The 14,771-nt window shown below is 50.1% G+C and overlaps 1 protein-coding gene across 1 annotated transcript in view; it reads left to right on the top strand.

Annotated features, from left to right (window-relative positions):
* The window catches only part of MED27 (mediator complex subunit 27), a 192,642-nt gene that overhangs the window by 150,432 nt on the left and 27,439 nt on the right, over nucleotides 1-14,771 (top strand). The window contains exon 5 of the mRNA XM_032866130.1: nucleotides 12,686-12,793. Coding sequence (XP_032722021.1) covers nucleotides 12,686-12,793 — 108 coding nt within the window. The remainder of the gene's footprint in view (nucleotides 1-12,685; nucleotides 12,794-14,771) is intronic.

The following is a 14,771-nucleotide window of genomic DNA, read 5'->3' as shown; positions in this document are numbered from 1 at the left end:
GCTCACCCTTAATACGGGGAAATCATTTAGAGCACTTAATTTGTGTTGACTCTTTATTGGTGCACTATTGCAATTAAGTTAGATTAATGAAAGGTAAATTCCAGTCTATACATGAAAAAAAAAATCTCTTGTAAAGATCCTAATTAGTATGTGTGTTTGTTCAGCCTCTCATGGCTTAATTGCATCCCATCTTGCTATTTACAAACAGGCATCATTAAAGAGTAATGAGCGTGTGAAGAGCATTAATACTGGCGGCGGGTGAGGTAACTGGAGGTTGGGGGGGCGCGGATGGGGAGGCCGCGGGTTTGCGTTGTTGCGAATGAAGGAGAGTGCAGAGTGACCGAGCCTCTGAGCCAGTCCTCGCAGGGAGGACAGAGCCGACGTTGTGCGAGGTGGCAGCCTGTCCTCTGGCTGCAGAGTTGGGCCACTTCTGGTGTGTTGCTGCAGCGTTGTCTGTACGGGCAAGCACAGCCCCACACAGTCGTCTTGTGAGCTCGGCCTGGCTCGGATGGGAGCGGCCTTCTGCGCCCCGCTGTGCAGGACACCTGCACCTCCCCTCCGAGAGGGCTCCTGAGGAGTTCCAAAAGTCTGCCCCAAGCGTGTGACATTCTGCACGGAGCTGAGCACCAGTCCCTTCAGGAGCCTTTTTGTCTTTTCCCTAATGTCTACGTGCAAGATCAGTTGAGAAACCAGTTTCTCCTTCCCTGGTGCACCCCAGTATCTCCTTCCAGTTTTAAGTAATTTGCAGTCGTTCCTGGAAGTCACAGAGCAGTTTTCCCTTCATTAGGTGGCTGTGTGATCAGTTATGTTCTCTCCCAGCCTGGCTTATGGGTGGAAAACCTGAGATTCCAGACGGGACGGCAGTGCCGCAGAAGGAATCCAGTAATAATACGTTCCCTCGTTTCTTGCAAGACTCTGATTCAGGGCATAGAAGTGTTTCTCGTTACTAAGAAACAAAGTGTAGACATAGAGGCATACATCTGAGGAGGAAGCGTAGCATGGCGTCCCGGTCGGCTAATGCTTGTGGGAGAATAAGACTTCTAAATTCCAGTGCCTCAGTTTCCCCTCGTGTTACAGTTACGGTTGTGAGCAATTTTGTGAACGTATTCTATATAAATGCAAATTGCTACTATTCAGACTGTAGTAACACCTTAGGTGTCTCCAGGGATTCTGGGTGAGAAGTCCAAGGCTTAATTTATTTAAAATCGGGTTATAAGAATCCAGTTTTCAGTACATTTTACAACTTTCTTCAAACAAACTACAGTTTAATTTTAAGCTACCCTAAATAGAGGCCCATTCCCCACCCCCCAAAAAAAGTTTGTCGGTCTTCTGATTCCTGGATGTATTTAAGGACACAGCTAGCTGCATTATCAAATGCAGAAGGACTGGCCAGCCTTGTGTGGACGCCTCTTTTGTTGTTGCTAACTTGCACCTGTTCCATTTTCTGCTCTCGGAACTGTGGGGCATATTTTCCCATTCATATTAATTGGATTTTAAAGTGACCTTGTCCCTGTATTGATTTGAATTAAAATTTTCTACACCAAGGTCAAGTTGGCGCACATCCTACAGTCAAAATATTAAAAAGCCAAGTGCTGCCTAAAGGCGTATCAACAGAAGAAGTGGACGTAGCAGGGCCACGTGTGCCACACACAGCTCCGCAGGTACCGTTCGAATGCCTGTGGCAAGCAGCACATGTGCCCCAGGACCACCTCCACTGGGCTGGAATGTGCCTCATCAGAGGGATCCTTCCTGTTTCAGTTCTCGGACCTGCCTCTCCTGCGCGCGGGGCTATGGGTTGAGATGAGCTTTCAGCTCCTGTGCACTTACGCAGGCGCCTTGAAAACCAGCGACTGTTATCCTCACTCAGAAGCTTGAACTGTGAATCCTTATCTCCAGACTGCCCGTCTAACACGTCTCCTTTTAGGTATTTCAGAAGTACCTTCAGCTTGACGAAAAGGAAGTGATTTTCCCCACTGCCTGATTTTCCTCTCTTCTTCATCTCAATTCGATAAGTAGCAAAACTGTCGACCTGGTGCTCCCGCCAGAAACCTGGAAGCTTCCATAGCTTCTAGCTCCCTTTCCCTCACCTCACGTCTGGTCTCTAGCAGTTTGTGTCACTTGTGTCCTAGATCCATCAGCTTCTTGCTGTATCTCCCAGCGTCGCCCCTGCTCAGGGTCCCCCCACATTTCTTCTCTTGCTCCTTCCATGCAGTAGCCAGGGGCGTGTCTTGTAAAAGCACACAGCAAACTTGTCACTCCTCTGCTCAGAGCTCTGCGGTGGCTTCCCGTTTCTCCCAAAGTCAACTCCTTCCCAGAGCCTCCGAGGCACCTGGTGGCCAACCTGGCCTGCCGCCAGCCACGTCAGCACATGCCACCTTGTCACCTGCCCCGCTGGCCCTTCTGCTCCTGGGACACTGGCTGTCCTCCTGCTCAGGCCTTCACACAGGCGTCTCCCCAGCCCAGGCTGCTGTGCCCCAGCACTGGACATGGACTAGCTCGGTTTCAGCCCAACTTGAACCACCCCCCGGTCCAGCTGTACTGTCTTCCCAGCCCCCTGCAGTGAAATGGTCTTAGGTTTGTTTGTGTCTGCCCAGACCCACCCCCCGAAGAATGTCCACTCATGAGACGTTGTGTCATCCCCCCCTCTCTAACCCTAACACACAGTCGGTGGGCGGCGTTTGTTGCATAAATACTTGAGTGAACTCAATGATCTGATCTCAACGTCACTAAACATCGCACAGCTCTTGCCTCGCTAACCTCTCTAAGCTCTCCCCTTTTCTGCCTTCCCTTCAGAATTCTTGCAAATGGTGTTTCTTTGTATACAGGTCTGTCTGCCGTCAGCCCCGTGAATGTGTGTTTCTCCGTCTCCGTGTGCGTGATGACTGGCCTGCGTGCTCCTGCGTATTGAGTAAACACTACCGGGTAGCAGGAGGGAGAGGAGGAAGCAAAGTGCAAGCCGTTCGTGGCCCAGAGGCAGCTCTGGGTTGCAGGCTGCACCTGTCTGTCCTTCTGCCCTCCTCCCCCACCCGTTCATTCCTTCCCTCTCTTCCTGCACGGCCTCCTCCTCATGGGTGCAGCGGCTTGTTTCCATCCTTCATGCTCTGCAGACCGAATTCTGGAAGGAGGCAGTTTGATTGGCCTAGCCAGAGTGGGCAGAGCCTTCTGTTCCAGGCCACCATCCAGGGTGGCCCTTGGACAGGCCCTCCTCCGCCGCCCTCCCTCCCCAACCCCAGTGCAGGAGGCAGAAGCTTCCCCGGCGCAGGTAGGCTCGGTGAGGCAGGACCATTGCACGTTCCTTACCTGCGCGGCCAGTGTAGGGGACGAGGAAAGCGCGCCTGTCCTTGAAGATCCTTCTTCAGATCTGAGAGGAGAAACTGACCATCTTCAGTATGTTCAAGAACATAGCCCGCTTCTCCTTTCGTCAGCTAATGGGAGCCCCACTGCAGTCCCCTAAATCTTCCCAGAACTGGGACACCCTGTTTTCATGCAGGCTGTGCATCCGTTCCGCACTCTCCTCTTTCCCAGAAGAGCTGTTCTACGTAGTTGAAGATAACGTTTTATAAATTATGGTGCGCTAAGTGTTATTTGGACGATTTGCAGTATTTTTCCTAACAGCAGGGGAAGCCCAAGGTAGCTGGAGACCCAGATCAGGACGGCCAGCCCTTCTCCTTTCACTCCGGTTTTTGTTTTTGTTTTTTTACCTCGTGTGTGGGGTTTGAGGGGGACGTGGAGGGAGCGGGGGTAAGAAGATTACGAGGAAATTTATGTTTAGCACGTGGAGTAGGAGGTCATTTCTCAGGCCGTCCTTCTCATGAAACCTTTTGGCCAGACTCAGCAGATGAGTCAACCCTCTGTAGTGTTCCCCTCCAGCCCGGTTAGGTTTGACCTCAGAAGAGAGGTATGGGGGGGTTCGGGAGGAGCAGGTGCCCAAATGGTTAACAGGGGCACCCCTTCCCAAGTGAGTCCGTTCATCGACAGAATAGCCGCTGAATGCAAAATAAACCCCGTCTTATTAGGCAGAGTGTTTAATAACTATTAAAAACAATTGCTACCATGTAGCAAGGGCCAGTAGTGACCACCCCCCACCCCGGCACCTAATCGCACCAGCTGTCCAGTTCACGTAAAGATTCCGTTTCAGAGATGAGAAAGCCAGAATTCCCCCGGGGTTGCTTTTCCCAGGGCCACGCTGCTCTCTGTATGTGGCAGGAGCAGAATTTGAACTTGGGTCTCTGGACTCCAAGCCCGGCTCTTGCCCCTGCGCCGTGCTGCTTTCCCCCAGTGACAAGGAGGCCAGTGGGAGGAGCCCAGCTTGACCTCTGCTGAGTACGGCACGTGTCTGGTGTCATTTCCTCTCACAACAACCTGATCCTGGGTTTACAGGTGAGAAAACGGGTTTTGAACAGCCCAGAAAACTTGTCCCAGGTCACAGAGTCGAGAAGGACAGAGCGAAGATCTAAGCTCCCGTGTCTTTTTGTCCCAGAGTTTGTAAACATAATTCCTGTGCCTTCTTTCCTTGCTGGCGGTTGATTTTCTGACTTGTTGGTAGACAGAGTCTAAAGTTGGCTTATCTGCCTCATATTTCCTGGGCCTCTGTCAAAAGGAAAAACAGAGTTCCTGTCTCGGGGCTGTGAGGACTCTATATCGCAAGTCCAGTCCACACATCGGGGTTGCTTTCTGGTTTCATTTTTCCTTATATTGCATTGCGTTGCATTATCATCAGAGGTCCATCCCGTTGAGCAAAATGTGTGGCCTTCAGCGTGCAGGAACATCCATCTTACCTCTGACAATCCCTTGCTTCGACCCCTTGGTGTCCAAGTCACATCGCCCGTTTCCCTTACGATTCTGTTACCGGCCGGCTCTGCCGCGCTGGCGGCCTCGTCTCACAGGCCACTGACAGAGCGGATCTGCTGCACCTCAGCCTTCCTGGAGTGTCAGCCTCGGGGTGTGTCTGTGTCTGTTTCCTTGTAGCTATATCCAGTGTGAGCATTTGCCTAGAAGGAAGCAACAGCGCGTCTCCCTCTACCTCTTCGTTGTCAGTCCCTCTCACTGCTGCGGCCTCTGGAAGCCTGCTGTTGGGACAACTGCTCACCCAGCGTGAGTGTCGGGACTATACCTACCTACCAGCTATGCACAAGTCAGAGCACTAAGTTACGTTTTCAAAACGCTAAAATTTTTTTTAAATGCTAACATTAGATGAAACATGTGCTTTAATAGGGTCGTATAGATGGGATCCAGAGTGTGAGTTTAAAGCCATTTGTGAGGGAAACCAGGAGTCTTGTGAGCTCAAGTCCAGTTTTCGAGCCACTTGCCAGAGTCCCAGAGAAGACGGCGGGATGGCTGGAGGAGGAGATGCAGCAAGACTCTGGTTGCCGTTGCTTGTGAGGCAGAGGCAGTGATAGGGGGTCATGGGCTCTGCGTGGGAAAAGGGAACAGCGAGAGGCACACTTCTGGCCCTGCACAGAAAACGGGGAACTTAGACTCGAATCTTTGGAAACCTCAGCTGCCTTCTCTTGAGAATGATAGACACCCGGCTTGGCTACATCCCAGGGTTCTTAGAGGGGGAAGCTCCGGCCTCCTGGGCATGCCCCGTACTCGTCCTAAGTCAAGAGGTGAGTGAGGCTGCGGTGTGGAGGGGAAGAACCCCAGGGGTCAGGGAAGCCTGCGCAGGCATTGGACATTCTGTTCTGGGCCGCATCTAAGAACATCTCTTGCACGAATGTTCCATGAAATACTGCTTGTGGACCGCTCATCTGTACAGCCAGCTCCACCTTTCAGAACGTGTGCTAAATTGGACTGGGGCCAAATGGAGCATTTTCTGATGATGCCAGACGGGCTCAGTGATAGAGCACACCACCCTCCCCGAAACTTTTCACGCCCCGTGAGCGCGACGTTGGTCTAGTACGTACGTGCCCTGCAGTTAACTCAGGCGCCTGCCAGCCCTGGCCCCCCTGCAAGGCAGGAGCCATACTGGACCCCTAACCTCCGTAGGCTTCATTTCGCCCCTTTAAAAGTGGGAGAGTTGGGAAAAATGATTTTTAAAGTCTTTTCCAGCTCTAAGGTTATATGATTCTCTGAATCCACGTCTTCCCTCAGGGCCTCACATAGCACAGGCACAAGTGTCAGTAATCGCTTGCTAAAACCGTTCAGTTTATCCTTCTCTTTATGTGGAATTAGTACAAAGATGAAGGCTCTTAACACACTGTACTGAAGAAAAGTTGTTCCGAGCCTCCGTAGAGCTGCCTCTCCCTCCCTCCCTCCCGATCCCCCACCCTTCCAAGTACGCTTGGACGAACATGACTTAAAATACAGCAGACCCATTAAGGACACCTACATGTTACACTTGACTTTGTTTATACTTGGAAAATAACATTCGTCGATGACCAAATGATTGACTTCTTTTCCCCCTCCTTTTTTAACGTACCCCTCCCCCGAAGCAGAGCTCAACCATCCAGCCTTTGTCTGAATGCCAGATATCATGCTGCCCCCTTCACCTCACACATACTTGCTTTTTGCCTGGTCAGGGATGCCGTGTCTGGTACCAGGTTCCACATGCAAAGGAGCTTTTGCTCCCCTCCCCTCCCCTCCCTCCCGGACATGCCCACCTCCCTATATCCTGGACACAGATACTGCTCAGTTTCGAAGTGCCTTTCTCCCCGCATCAGCCTCAAAGGGATAAACTTTTTAAGTGAGCCATTTCTCTCACCTCTGACCTTGTAAGCTCACGTGGTCTGCCAGTCTAGGTAACATCTCAGGTACCAGATTTGTTAAGTCTGTGTTCGACAACTGTTGGTGGCAGAACGCAACTAAATATTTTTGCTATTATCCTCAACTTTCCTCCCACCTTCCCTTCTTATCTTGTGACTTGCCATGCCATCATAAACAGGAAGTTCTCTTACTGAGATTCAGCTTGGCAGGTGGCTGTTAGACCCAATAGAGAAGACCACCGATGCTGCCCCAGCTTCCTAGAGCACAGCTAGCCCACAGGCAGTGAGGCAGTGATGGCCCGGCTGAGGGCACCTCCGTGTCAGGGAGACGACCGGCCGGGAGGCCCGCTGGCTTCCTCTGACTCTTCCCAGCCTGACATTTGAGCACACATGGGGACACAGGAGGAATAGTGAGTGAGCTCTTCGGAAATGTGCTGCTCGGTAATAGAAGTGTTACCTTGGTAACAGCGAGCCCGTTTCATTACCAGATGGCATTAGCTTTATTTGTGGTATCCCAGGCAGTTGCCAAGAACCAGCCTGTAGCCCCTGTCACTGGGCATTTCGCCCAGGACCACGGCCGGCACTGGCTGCTTTGTGGGACGATGTCCGTTGGCCGGTTTACGATGCATTGCCGGGTCAGATACCAGAACTCCGAGGTCATTACAACCTGGTGCAGCCAGTTTCGTTCAAAGCTAGCGTAGTCTGGATTCGTGAGAATCTGAATCCTTGTAGAGTGACATGAGGGCTGGGAAGAACATCAGTGTGCATTACACTCCAGCTCGATGGGAGCTGGAAAGGCTCCTGTGGCCCTTTCCACCACAGCAGGCTCAAGAGAATCTGAGGCAGCCGCTCTTGGCTTTGTCATGTGCCACACCTGCAGCCACACGTCACGAGGATCACCTCGATGATTCCCCGGTCCCTCCGCATTTCGCAGCTCAATAAACAGGCCTGAGAGGTGGTTTGATTTGCCGTCAGTCACGTGGCCCAGTGACAGATGTGGGACTGAAGCCCATTGTACTTGACCTACACGCTAAATGGCCTCTTTTGGGTGTCAGCAAGGTATGTCTAGATCAGCACACAAGACAGGTTCATCTACGTCTTCCCCTAAACTGCCCCGACTCTCAGGCTTGCAGACCCCACTCGGCAGTCATTCGTCAGAAGGCACATTTTTGTTCAGACCTCAGGGCCCTGCACCACTGTCACCCTCTCCCTGCAACTTTCTTTCAGCCCCAGGTCCCACAGCAGAAGGGTCAATTAACATCAGTGGCAAGATTGCTGAACTGGTTCCAGCTTTGCTGTTAACTGGCTTCAAATGGTTTCACTTCCACCGAATCCAGACCTGGCTCGGTAGAGGAGCAGCACTTACTGCTGGGAACCTGTCCCTCATCTGGCCTGTTCCTCACCCTGGCCCGGGGCATTGTCTTGCTGACCTTCACAGTCACTCTGAGGTGGAGCTGTCGTGACCTTCACTGAGTGAGAGGAAGCCCGCATTCAGAGCTGGTAGATGGCCGGCCAGGCTTTCCAGCCTGAGACCTGACTCCCAAGGGCATCTGATTCTGGAGCCTCTCGCTGTCAGGCTTCAAAGTTGTGTACATAGTGGCATTACGGCGTGCTAAAAATTCTACCTAGATGGGCACCAGAGTCCTTTCTCAGTTTCTAAAAAATAAGATTGGACAAACCTGGGGCACCTGGGTGGCTCAGTAAATTAAGCATCTGCCTTTAGCTTAGGTCATGATCCCAGGGTCCTGGGATTGAGCCCCACATGGGGCTCCCCGTTCAGTGAGGAACCTGCTTCTCCCTCTGCCTCTGCCTGCTGCTCCCCCTACTTGGGCTTGCTCTATCTGTGTGTCAAATAAATAAATAAAATCTTTTTTAAAAAAAGATGAAAGAGGGGCACCTGGGTGGCTCAGTGGGTTAAAGCCTCTGCCTTCGGCTCAGGTCATGATCTCAGGGTCCTGGGATCGAGCCCCGCATCGGGCTCTCTGCTTAGCAGGGAGCCTGCTTCCTCCTCTCTCTCTCTCTCTCTCTCTCTCTGCCTGCCTCTCTGCCTGCTTGTGATCTCTGTCTGTCAAATAAATAAATAAAATCTTTAAAAAAAAAAAAAGATGAAAGAATGGACAAACTTCATAGAGCTTTACCGATTTGAAAGATAATGGAGTTGTCCACAAACTTCTGCAGGCCAGTAGGGGCACAAGCCGTGGGGACACTCACTGAGGGAGAAGGTGGAAAGGAGAATACAGACCTAATTCATATTCATAAAATGAAAAACAAGAATTTTAAGCCTTCAAATTTCTTTGCCCCTCTTGCCCTGGCCATGGTCCTGAAATGCTATTTTCCGTTGAAAAGAGCCAGGACTGTGGAGAAGATGGCTGACTCATGACCTCAGGCGGGAATTGTACTGGACCAACCTGGACTGGCCTGTACCAGGTAGCAGGGGAGCCATCACAGAGACTAGAGTGTGTCAGAGGGACTCAACCAAGGAGATGTCCACGGGCCACAGAGCAATGTGAGCATCAGTAAGAACATAAGACTAATGATTGCATCAGGTATGAAGACGCCAGATATGTTGATATCCATGAGTTTATAATAATGTTGGGTGGAAAACTGAGCCGTCTGCATTGGAAGGAAACTAGTGGACCAATGCCTTGTTTTGAAAGCTGGTAAATGGAAAGAATGGAGCATTTATCCTGCCTTTCCTGTGTAACAGACTTGATCACTGAGTAGCCAAGTAGTACATGGGGGAGGTTTTTCTTTATAAAAGTGTCCCAGCTAGTAAACAAAGACAGAACGATCACATTGGTATGTGGCCGGCTGGAGACCCTGGTGAATTAAAGGGTCAGCCCCTGCCAGCGTCACATGCTGAGACACCCAAGTTCGCTTGGCCCCCATTGGTAGACCCTAACACCTCCCGTGAACTCGCCGTGCCAAAAGAAATCAAGCCTGAATCCCCTCTCATGCCAATTTGCAGGAAGTACACAGTAAGGAGGAACGTGTAAAGTACACCGTGGGGATGCCGTCAGCGAAATCCAGACTGCGGGAAATGCTGTAGAAAACAATGACCCAGTTTCTTCAACCAGCAAAATAAGGGGTGGGAGTAGAGATGGGGAACCTTTAGTTTAGGAGAGCCTCTTGAGACATGTCAGCCAATCACATTGTGCGGGCTATATTTGGATCCTGGCACAAGCAGACTTTTTTAAAAGTGGCATTTACGAAACTATTGGAAATTTGAACCCTGACCACTTCAGTTTTGGTAATACTGAAAAAGAATTGTTGATTGAGGTGTGGGATGGCATGGTAGTCTTGCATTTTTTTTGTTTTGAGAGTCCTTTTAGAGACACAGAAGGGTATGTTTACAGATGAAACGATGATACTATGGCTGTTTCTTGTTTTGACGTAATACAGGAAAGGAAAAGTAGGTGGGGTGGAGGAAACAGGATTTGCCGAGAGCTGTGGTTGGTGGAGTTTGGGGGCAGGGTCTGTGGAGGTTCTTTCTTCTGCTTTTCTTACTTTGTATATGTGTTTAAGTACTTCATAATAAATGGATTCGGGGCGCCTGGGTGGCTCAGTCAGTTAAGCATCCGACTCTTGATTTCTGCTCGAGTCATGATCTCAGGGATGCCAGGCTCCACGCTCAGGGGAGAGTCTGCTTGCAGATTCTCTCCCTCTGCTCCCCCAACTCACACGCACACACTGTGTCTCTCTACATAAATAAATCTTTGTTAACATTTTTTAGATAAATAAATGGGTTCAAGAAATAACTAAATTGCTCCTTCCAGGAGGGGATGGCTTTGACTTTGTTTTCTTTTGGTTTAATGGTACCTGCTATTGACAAGAGAGGACTGAAGTAGGTATGTTTGTACCTTCGTAGCTGGCATAAATAACCCTTACGGCTCATGTTGGCAGATTGCATCAGAAGACTTTAAATATTTGTACTCTTGGCCCTAGTAATTACAGTTGTACAAAGCTGTCTCCAGGAAATAATCCCAAACACAGCAAAAGCTTGGTGAACAAAAGTGCACATTGTAGGCATATTTATATTGGGGAAAACTTGGAAGCAACTCATGTCCAGCAATAGGAGAATGGTTAAAGAATTGTAAATGGATGCTGTCAGTAGAGTACCAACAGCACAGACTGCCGTTTTTGAAGACTGCACAGCAGTAAAGAACAATGCATACATCGTATCTTTAAATAAAAATTTGATTTGAAATTAGTTTCAGGGTGGTTTTTTTTTTTTTTTAAGATTTGCTTATTTATTTATTTACTTGACAGAGAGACAGAGATCACAAGTAGGCAGAGAGGCAGGCAGAGAGAGGGGGAAGCAGGCTCCCTGCAGAGCAGAGAGCCCGATGTGGGGCTCTATCCCAGGACCCTGAGATCATGACCTGAACCGAAGGCAGAGGCTTTACCCACTGAGCCCCAAGACTTTGGTTTTTTAAAGAAATAATAGCTTAGTTATCTCTGCTAATCGGCAAAGAGCATTAAAATAGGCAGTTGAAAATGGCGGCCCTGTTGGAGACGGTGTGTTGCACCTCCACTGCAACCCAGTGAGAGGCTCTTGGTTTCGGTGCTCAGAATCACAAACCTGTGAACTTGATTCTTTTCCTCCCTCTCTCCCTTCCTCTGTGTAGCCTCCATGTGAACTAGAGAGAGTTGGGGCTCCTACCTTGGGGGTTTACTGACATCCTTATCTAGTGATTTCCAGTTCTTCAAGAGACGCCGCATTACATGTTACACGGTGTGGCAGTATTTGGAAGTACTATCCAGAAATGAGATGTTATTATTAACATTCTCTTGAATGTAAATAAGGGTATCCTCTCTTTTTCTTAACGCTGTTTATAATTCTGGACCATTTTAGGCATACAAAAACAGAGAGATCCTCTCAGCACTTAGAAGTTATTGAAGGAACCAGTTACTGGGAACGTTTGCTGATGCCCAGGACTCATCAAGGAAAGAGGAGGGTTGTTGCTGGGGACAGTCGGACAGCAGAGAACAGGGAAGTAAAGAGCGGGTGCTTGAAAGTGGCATCAGTAATAGCGGAGTATATCTATTGGTCAGAGGAGTAGGCTTGGGGTGGGGGCCCTTTTCAGCCTATTCTGTGATGTGGGAGCCCCGTCAGACAAGCTAGACCGTGGGCCCTGCGTGGGTCCTGTTCCCAGTCTGCCTCCAGGATCTCATCTAGGGAACGAACAGAAGAAGTACAGTAAAGCATCAGAAAAGTTACATGAGCCCCCAGAGAAAGGAAGGTGCTGTTTCTATTCTTGGTGCTGACCCCATTCCAGCAAGCACAGCAGGTTACTTTTTCCCTGGCATTGTATGAAACTACACTTTTGTTTAGGTGTGCGGGTTTTGTTTTGTTTTGTTTTATCCATAATACATGCTTAGGTTCTGAGAGAGTAAAAGCACTTAATGTATTTCCAGGATCATGTTCCTTTTTAGAGAGAAAATCCAGCTACTTTCCTTTTACCTTCAGAACTTACTAGAATCGCTTCTGCACTTACTCTGGGCTATTATAGATGGACAGTTGAGCTGCGTGGGCATCTGGCGCCTGCCTTTAATCTCTCCACTCTGTTCTTCTGCGCATTCCAAGGGTGTACATAGGGCCATGAAATCATAGGAAAACAAATGTGCTTACCAAATCCTAGGATGCCAGAATTCTAGGATAGCCTTTGAAAAAGATCATCTTAAGACAGAAAAAAAAAGAAATTTTACTTTGTCCAGCAGGTATTAAACATATGGAACTTATCCCGAGATTTATAAGCCAAAAATTCACGTACACTCAGTGTAGTTAGCCTGCAAGAGGGCCGCGTTGCTCGGAGCTCGTTCCCGAACGCTCTGGGATGCCCTCCCTCGAGGGCCCTCCCCTGCGTCCGTCAGCAACGAGAGGGAGAGGTGAGCCTTTCTTCTTCACAGAGTCTTGCCCAGCTCATGCATTTGCATGTTTGAGTGTAAGCTTTCATGTTTGCATGCATGTGTTTTGACAGGTGACCTTGGGAAAGGTGTTGAAAGTGATCGTCGTCATGCGGAGTCTGTTCATTGATCGAACAATAGTAAGGGGATATAGTGAGAATGTCTACACAGAAGACGGCAAGGTAAGCATTCTGGAATCTTTTGTTTCGTTTTCCGTTCTTTTTCTGTGTCCCAGAACAAACGTAGTCGAGTCCCAGATGAATGACATTAAACACCAGCAGTCATAGCTGAAATGGTCCACAAGCATGGTTTCTCAGTATGAAGATGAACGTTTTACAGAAAAACATTTCTCTCTCTCTCCCCTTGCATTTTTCATCAAGCTTCTGCTTTTCCCTTTAAGCCTGATGCCCTTAGTTGAATTTCTAATTTATCACCTTAGACCCCAGTTGCCTCATTAAATGTGTCTTCTGAGGAAATGGATTTCTTTCTTTCTTTCTCCCCACCCCACCCCCACCCCAGTAGCGCAGCACATCAATAGCCCAGGGTTTGGCATTTTCAGCATTTTGCTTTTCCTGGAACGATGAGGAAAATTCGAGCTACTTTGACTTAAAACTTGCTCGGGATCTTTTCCCGTGGAACTAACAAGGAGCCCTGAGGAGGCGGCTTGTCCTCCGAGGTTCACACTGAACACTGCAGCTGTTTGGGTGGTTTGTCTCGTGGAAAGTTCACCCATGCGAACCCCTGATTTCTCTTGACTGCACACTGGCCGTATGGCTCTCCGGGGAGCCTCGGGGGTGCTAATGGGAGCTGACAGCCTTCGTTTGTGTTGGCGTCCGGAGCCTGGCGAGGGCTCCGCCTGTGACCCCCAGCCGGGTGCTCCCCGGCCGCTCCCCGCGCTGAGCCTCTGTCTGACCCTCTCTCCTGCGCTTTCCCTTCTCTTCATGGAGCCTGTTCCGATTCTTTTTAAAGATTTTATTTATTTATTTGACAAACAGAGATCACAAGTAGGCAGAGACGCATGCAGAGAGAGAAAGAGAAGCAGGCTCCCCGCCAAGCAGGGAGCCCCATGCGGGACTCGATCCCAGGACTCTGGGATCATGACCCAAGCCGAAGGCAGAGGCTTTAACCCACTGAGCCACCCTGGCGCCCCGCCCATTCCGATTCTTAAAGTTTGCGGTGGTACTAGCACTCACCACCCAGTGCCACGTTGTAACGAGGGTAGAACGCTCTTCAAAAAAAGGTCACCAGTGTAGCTTAGCCCGTAACGGTGCCTGCGCTGAGAGCTGGGACCCGCAAAGCGATGAGGTTTGTGTTTGGAGCAAGTGACCCCGCGTCTCCACAGCCCGCACAAGTGTTGTCAACAAGGGAAGCTACTCTTACTTCAAGGACCCGGCCAAGTTCTCGTAGCTCCCCCCACTGAACACAAAGCGTTCAGTGCCCTTTTCCTTTGGGGAAAGCACCGGAGTGTCTTCAGCACACGTGTGCCGAGTAGGCGCGTCCCTGGGCGAGGCGCGGTCTGCGCGTGTGATGCGTGATCCCCAGCGGCAGCGCTCGCGAGCTGTTCCCAACTAGAGGGCAGCCGCAGAAGCCACCCCGGCCAGGAGCCCCGCGACCCTGGTCCCAGCCGATTAGAGATGTGGTTTTTGTCGCCTTTTTGTTGGAGGTTCACAACTTCTTAGTCACACCCAGTATGAGTCAGGGTCCTTGCCCTCCAGGGACTTGGAAGCACACCGGGGAGGGAGGGCTCGAAACACAGGAAGCCACCAGGAGTGGCGCGAACTCGGGAGAGGGAGGAAGCGTTCTCTGAAGTTAGAGTCCAAGGAGTGAGGTTTACCTACTGGGCCGATCTCTTTCACACTGAATGTTTCTCTGCACCAGAAGTGTCCTCGCTAAGCCCTGTAAAGCAAAGCACTGAGCACTCTGCCACCAGTCACCCCGCTGCCACCTAGTCACCACTCAGTAAATCACGAATACCATTTTTATTGTGCGCTTAAAACAAGGGATTTAGAAAATTGTCACCTATGTATGCTTCTAGGATTTCTCTCGGGTAACTTCCCCTCAGGTGCTTCTGACCATCCCCCCACCCCCGCCCCATACTGTGGTTTCCTGTGTCAGCCTGCGGGGACCACTCCCAACCTGTGTCTAGGCGGGACCTCTCCT

This window comes from Lontra canadensis, unplaced genomic scaffold (assembly GCF_010015895.1).
Source record: "Lontra canadensis isolate GAN:19392208 unplaced genomic scaffold, GSC_riverotter_1.0 scaffold30, whole genome shotgun sequence".
Lineage (NCBI taxonomy): Eukaryota > Metazoa > Chordata > Mammalia > Carnivora > Mustelidae > Lontra > Lontra canadensis.
The sequence above is the reverse complement of the archived record's forward strand: the minus strand, read 5'-3'. Positions and strand labels throughout refer to the sequence as shown.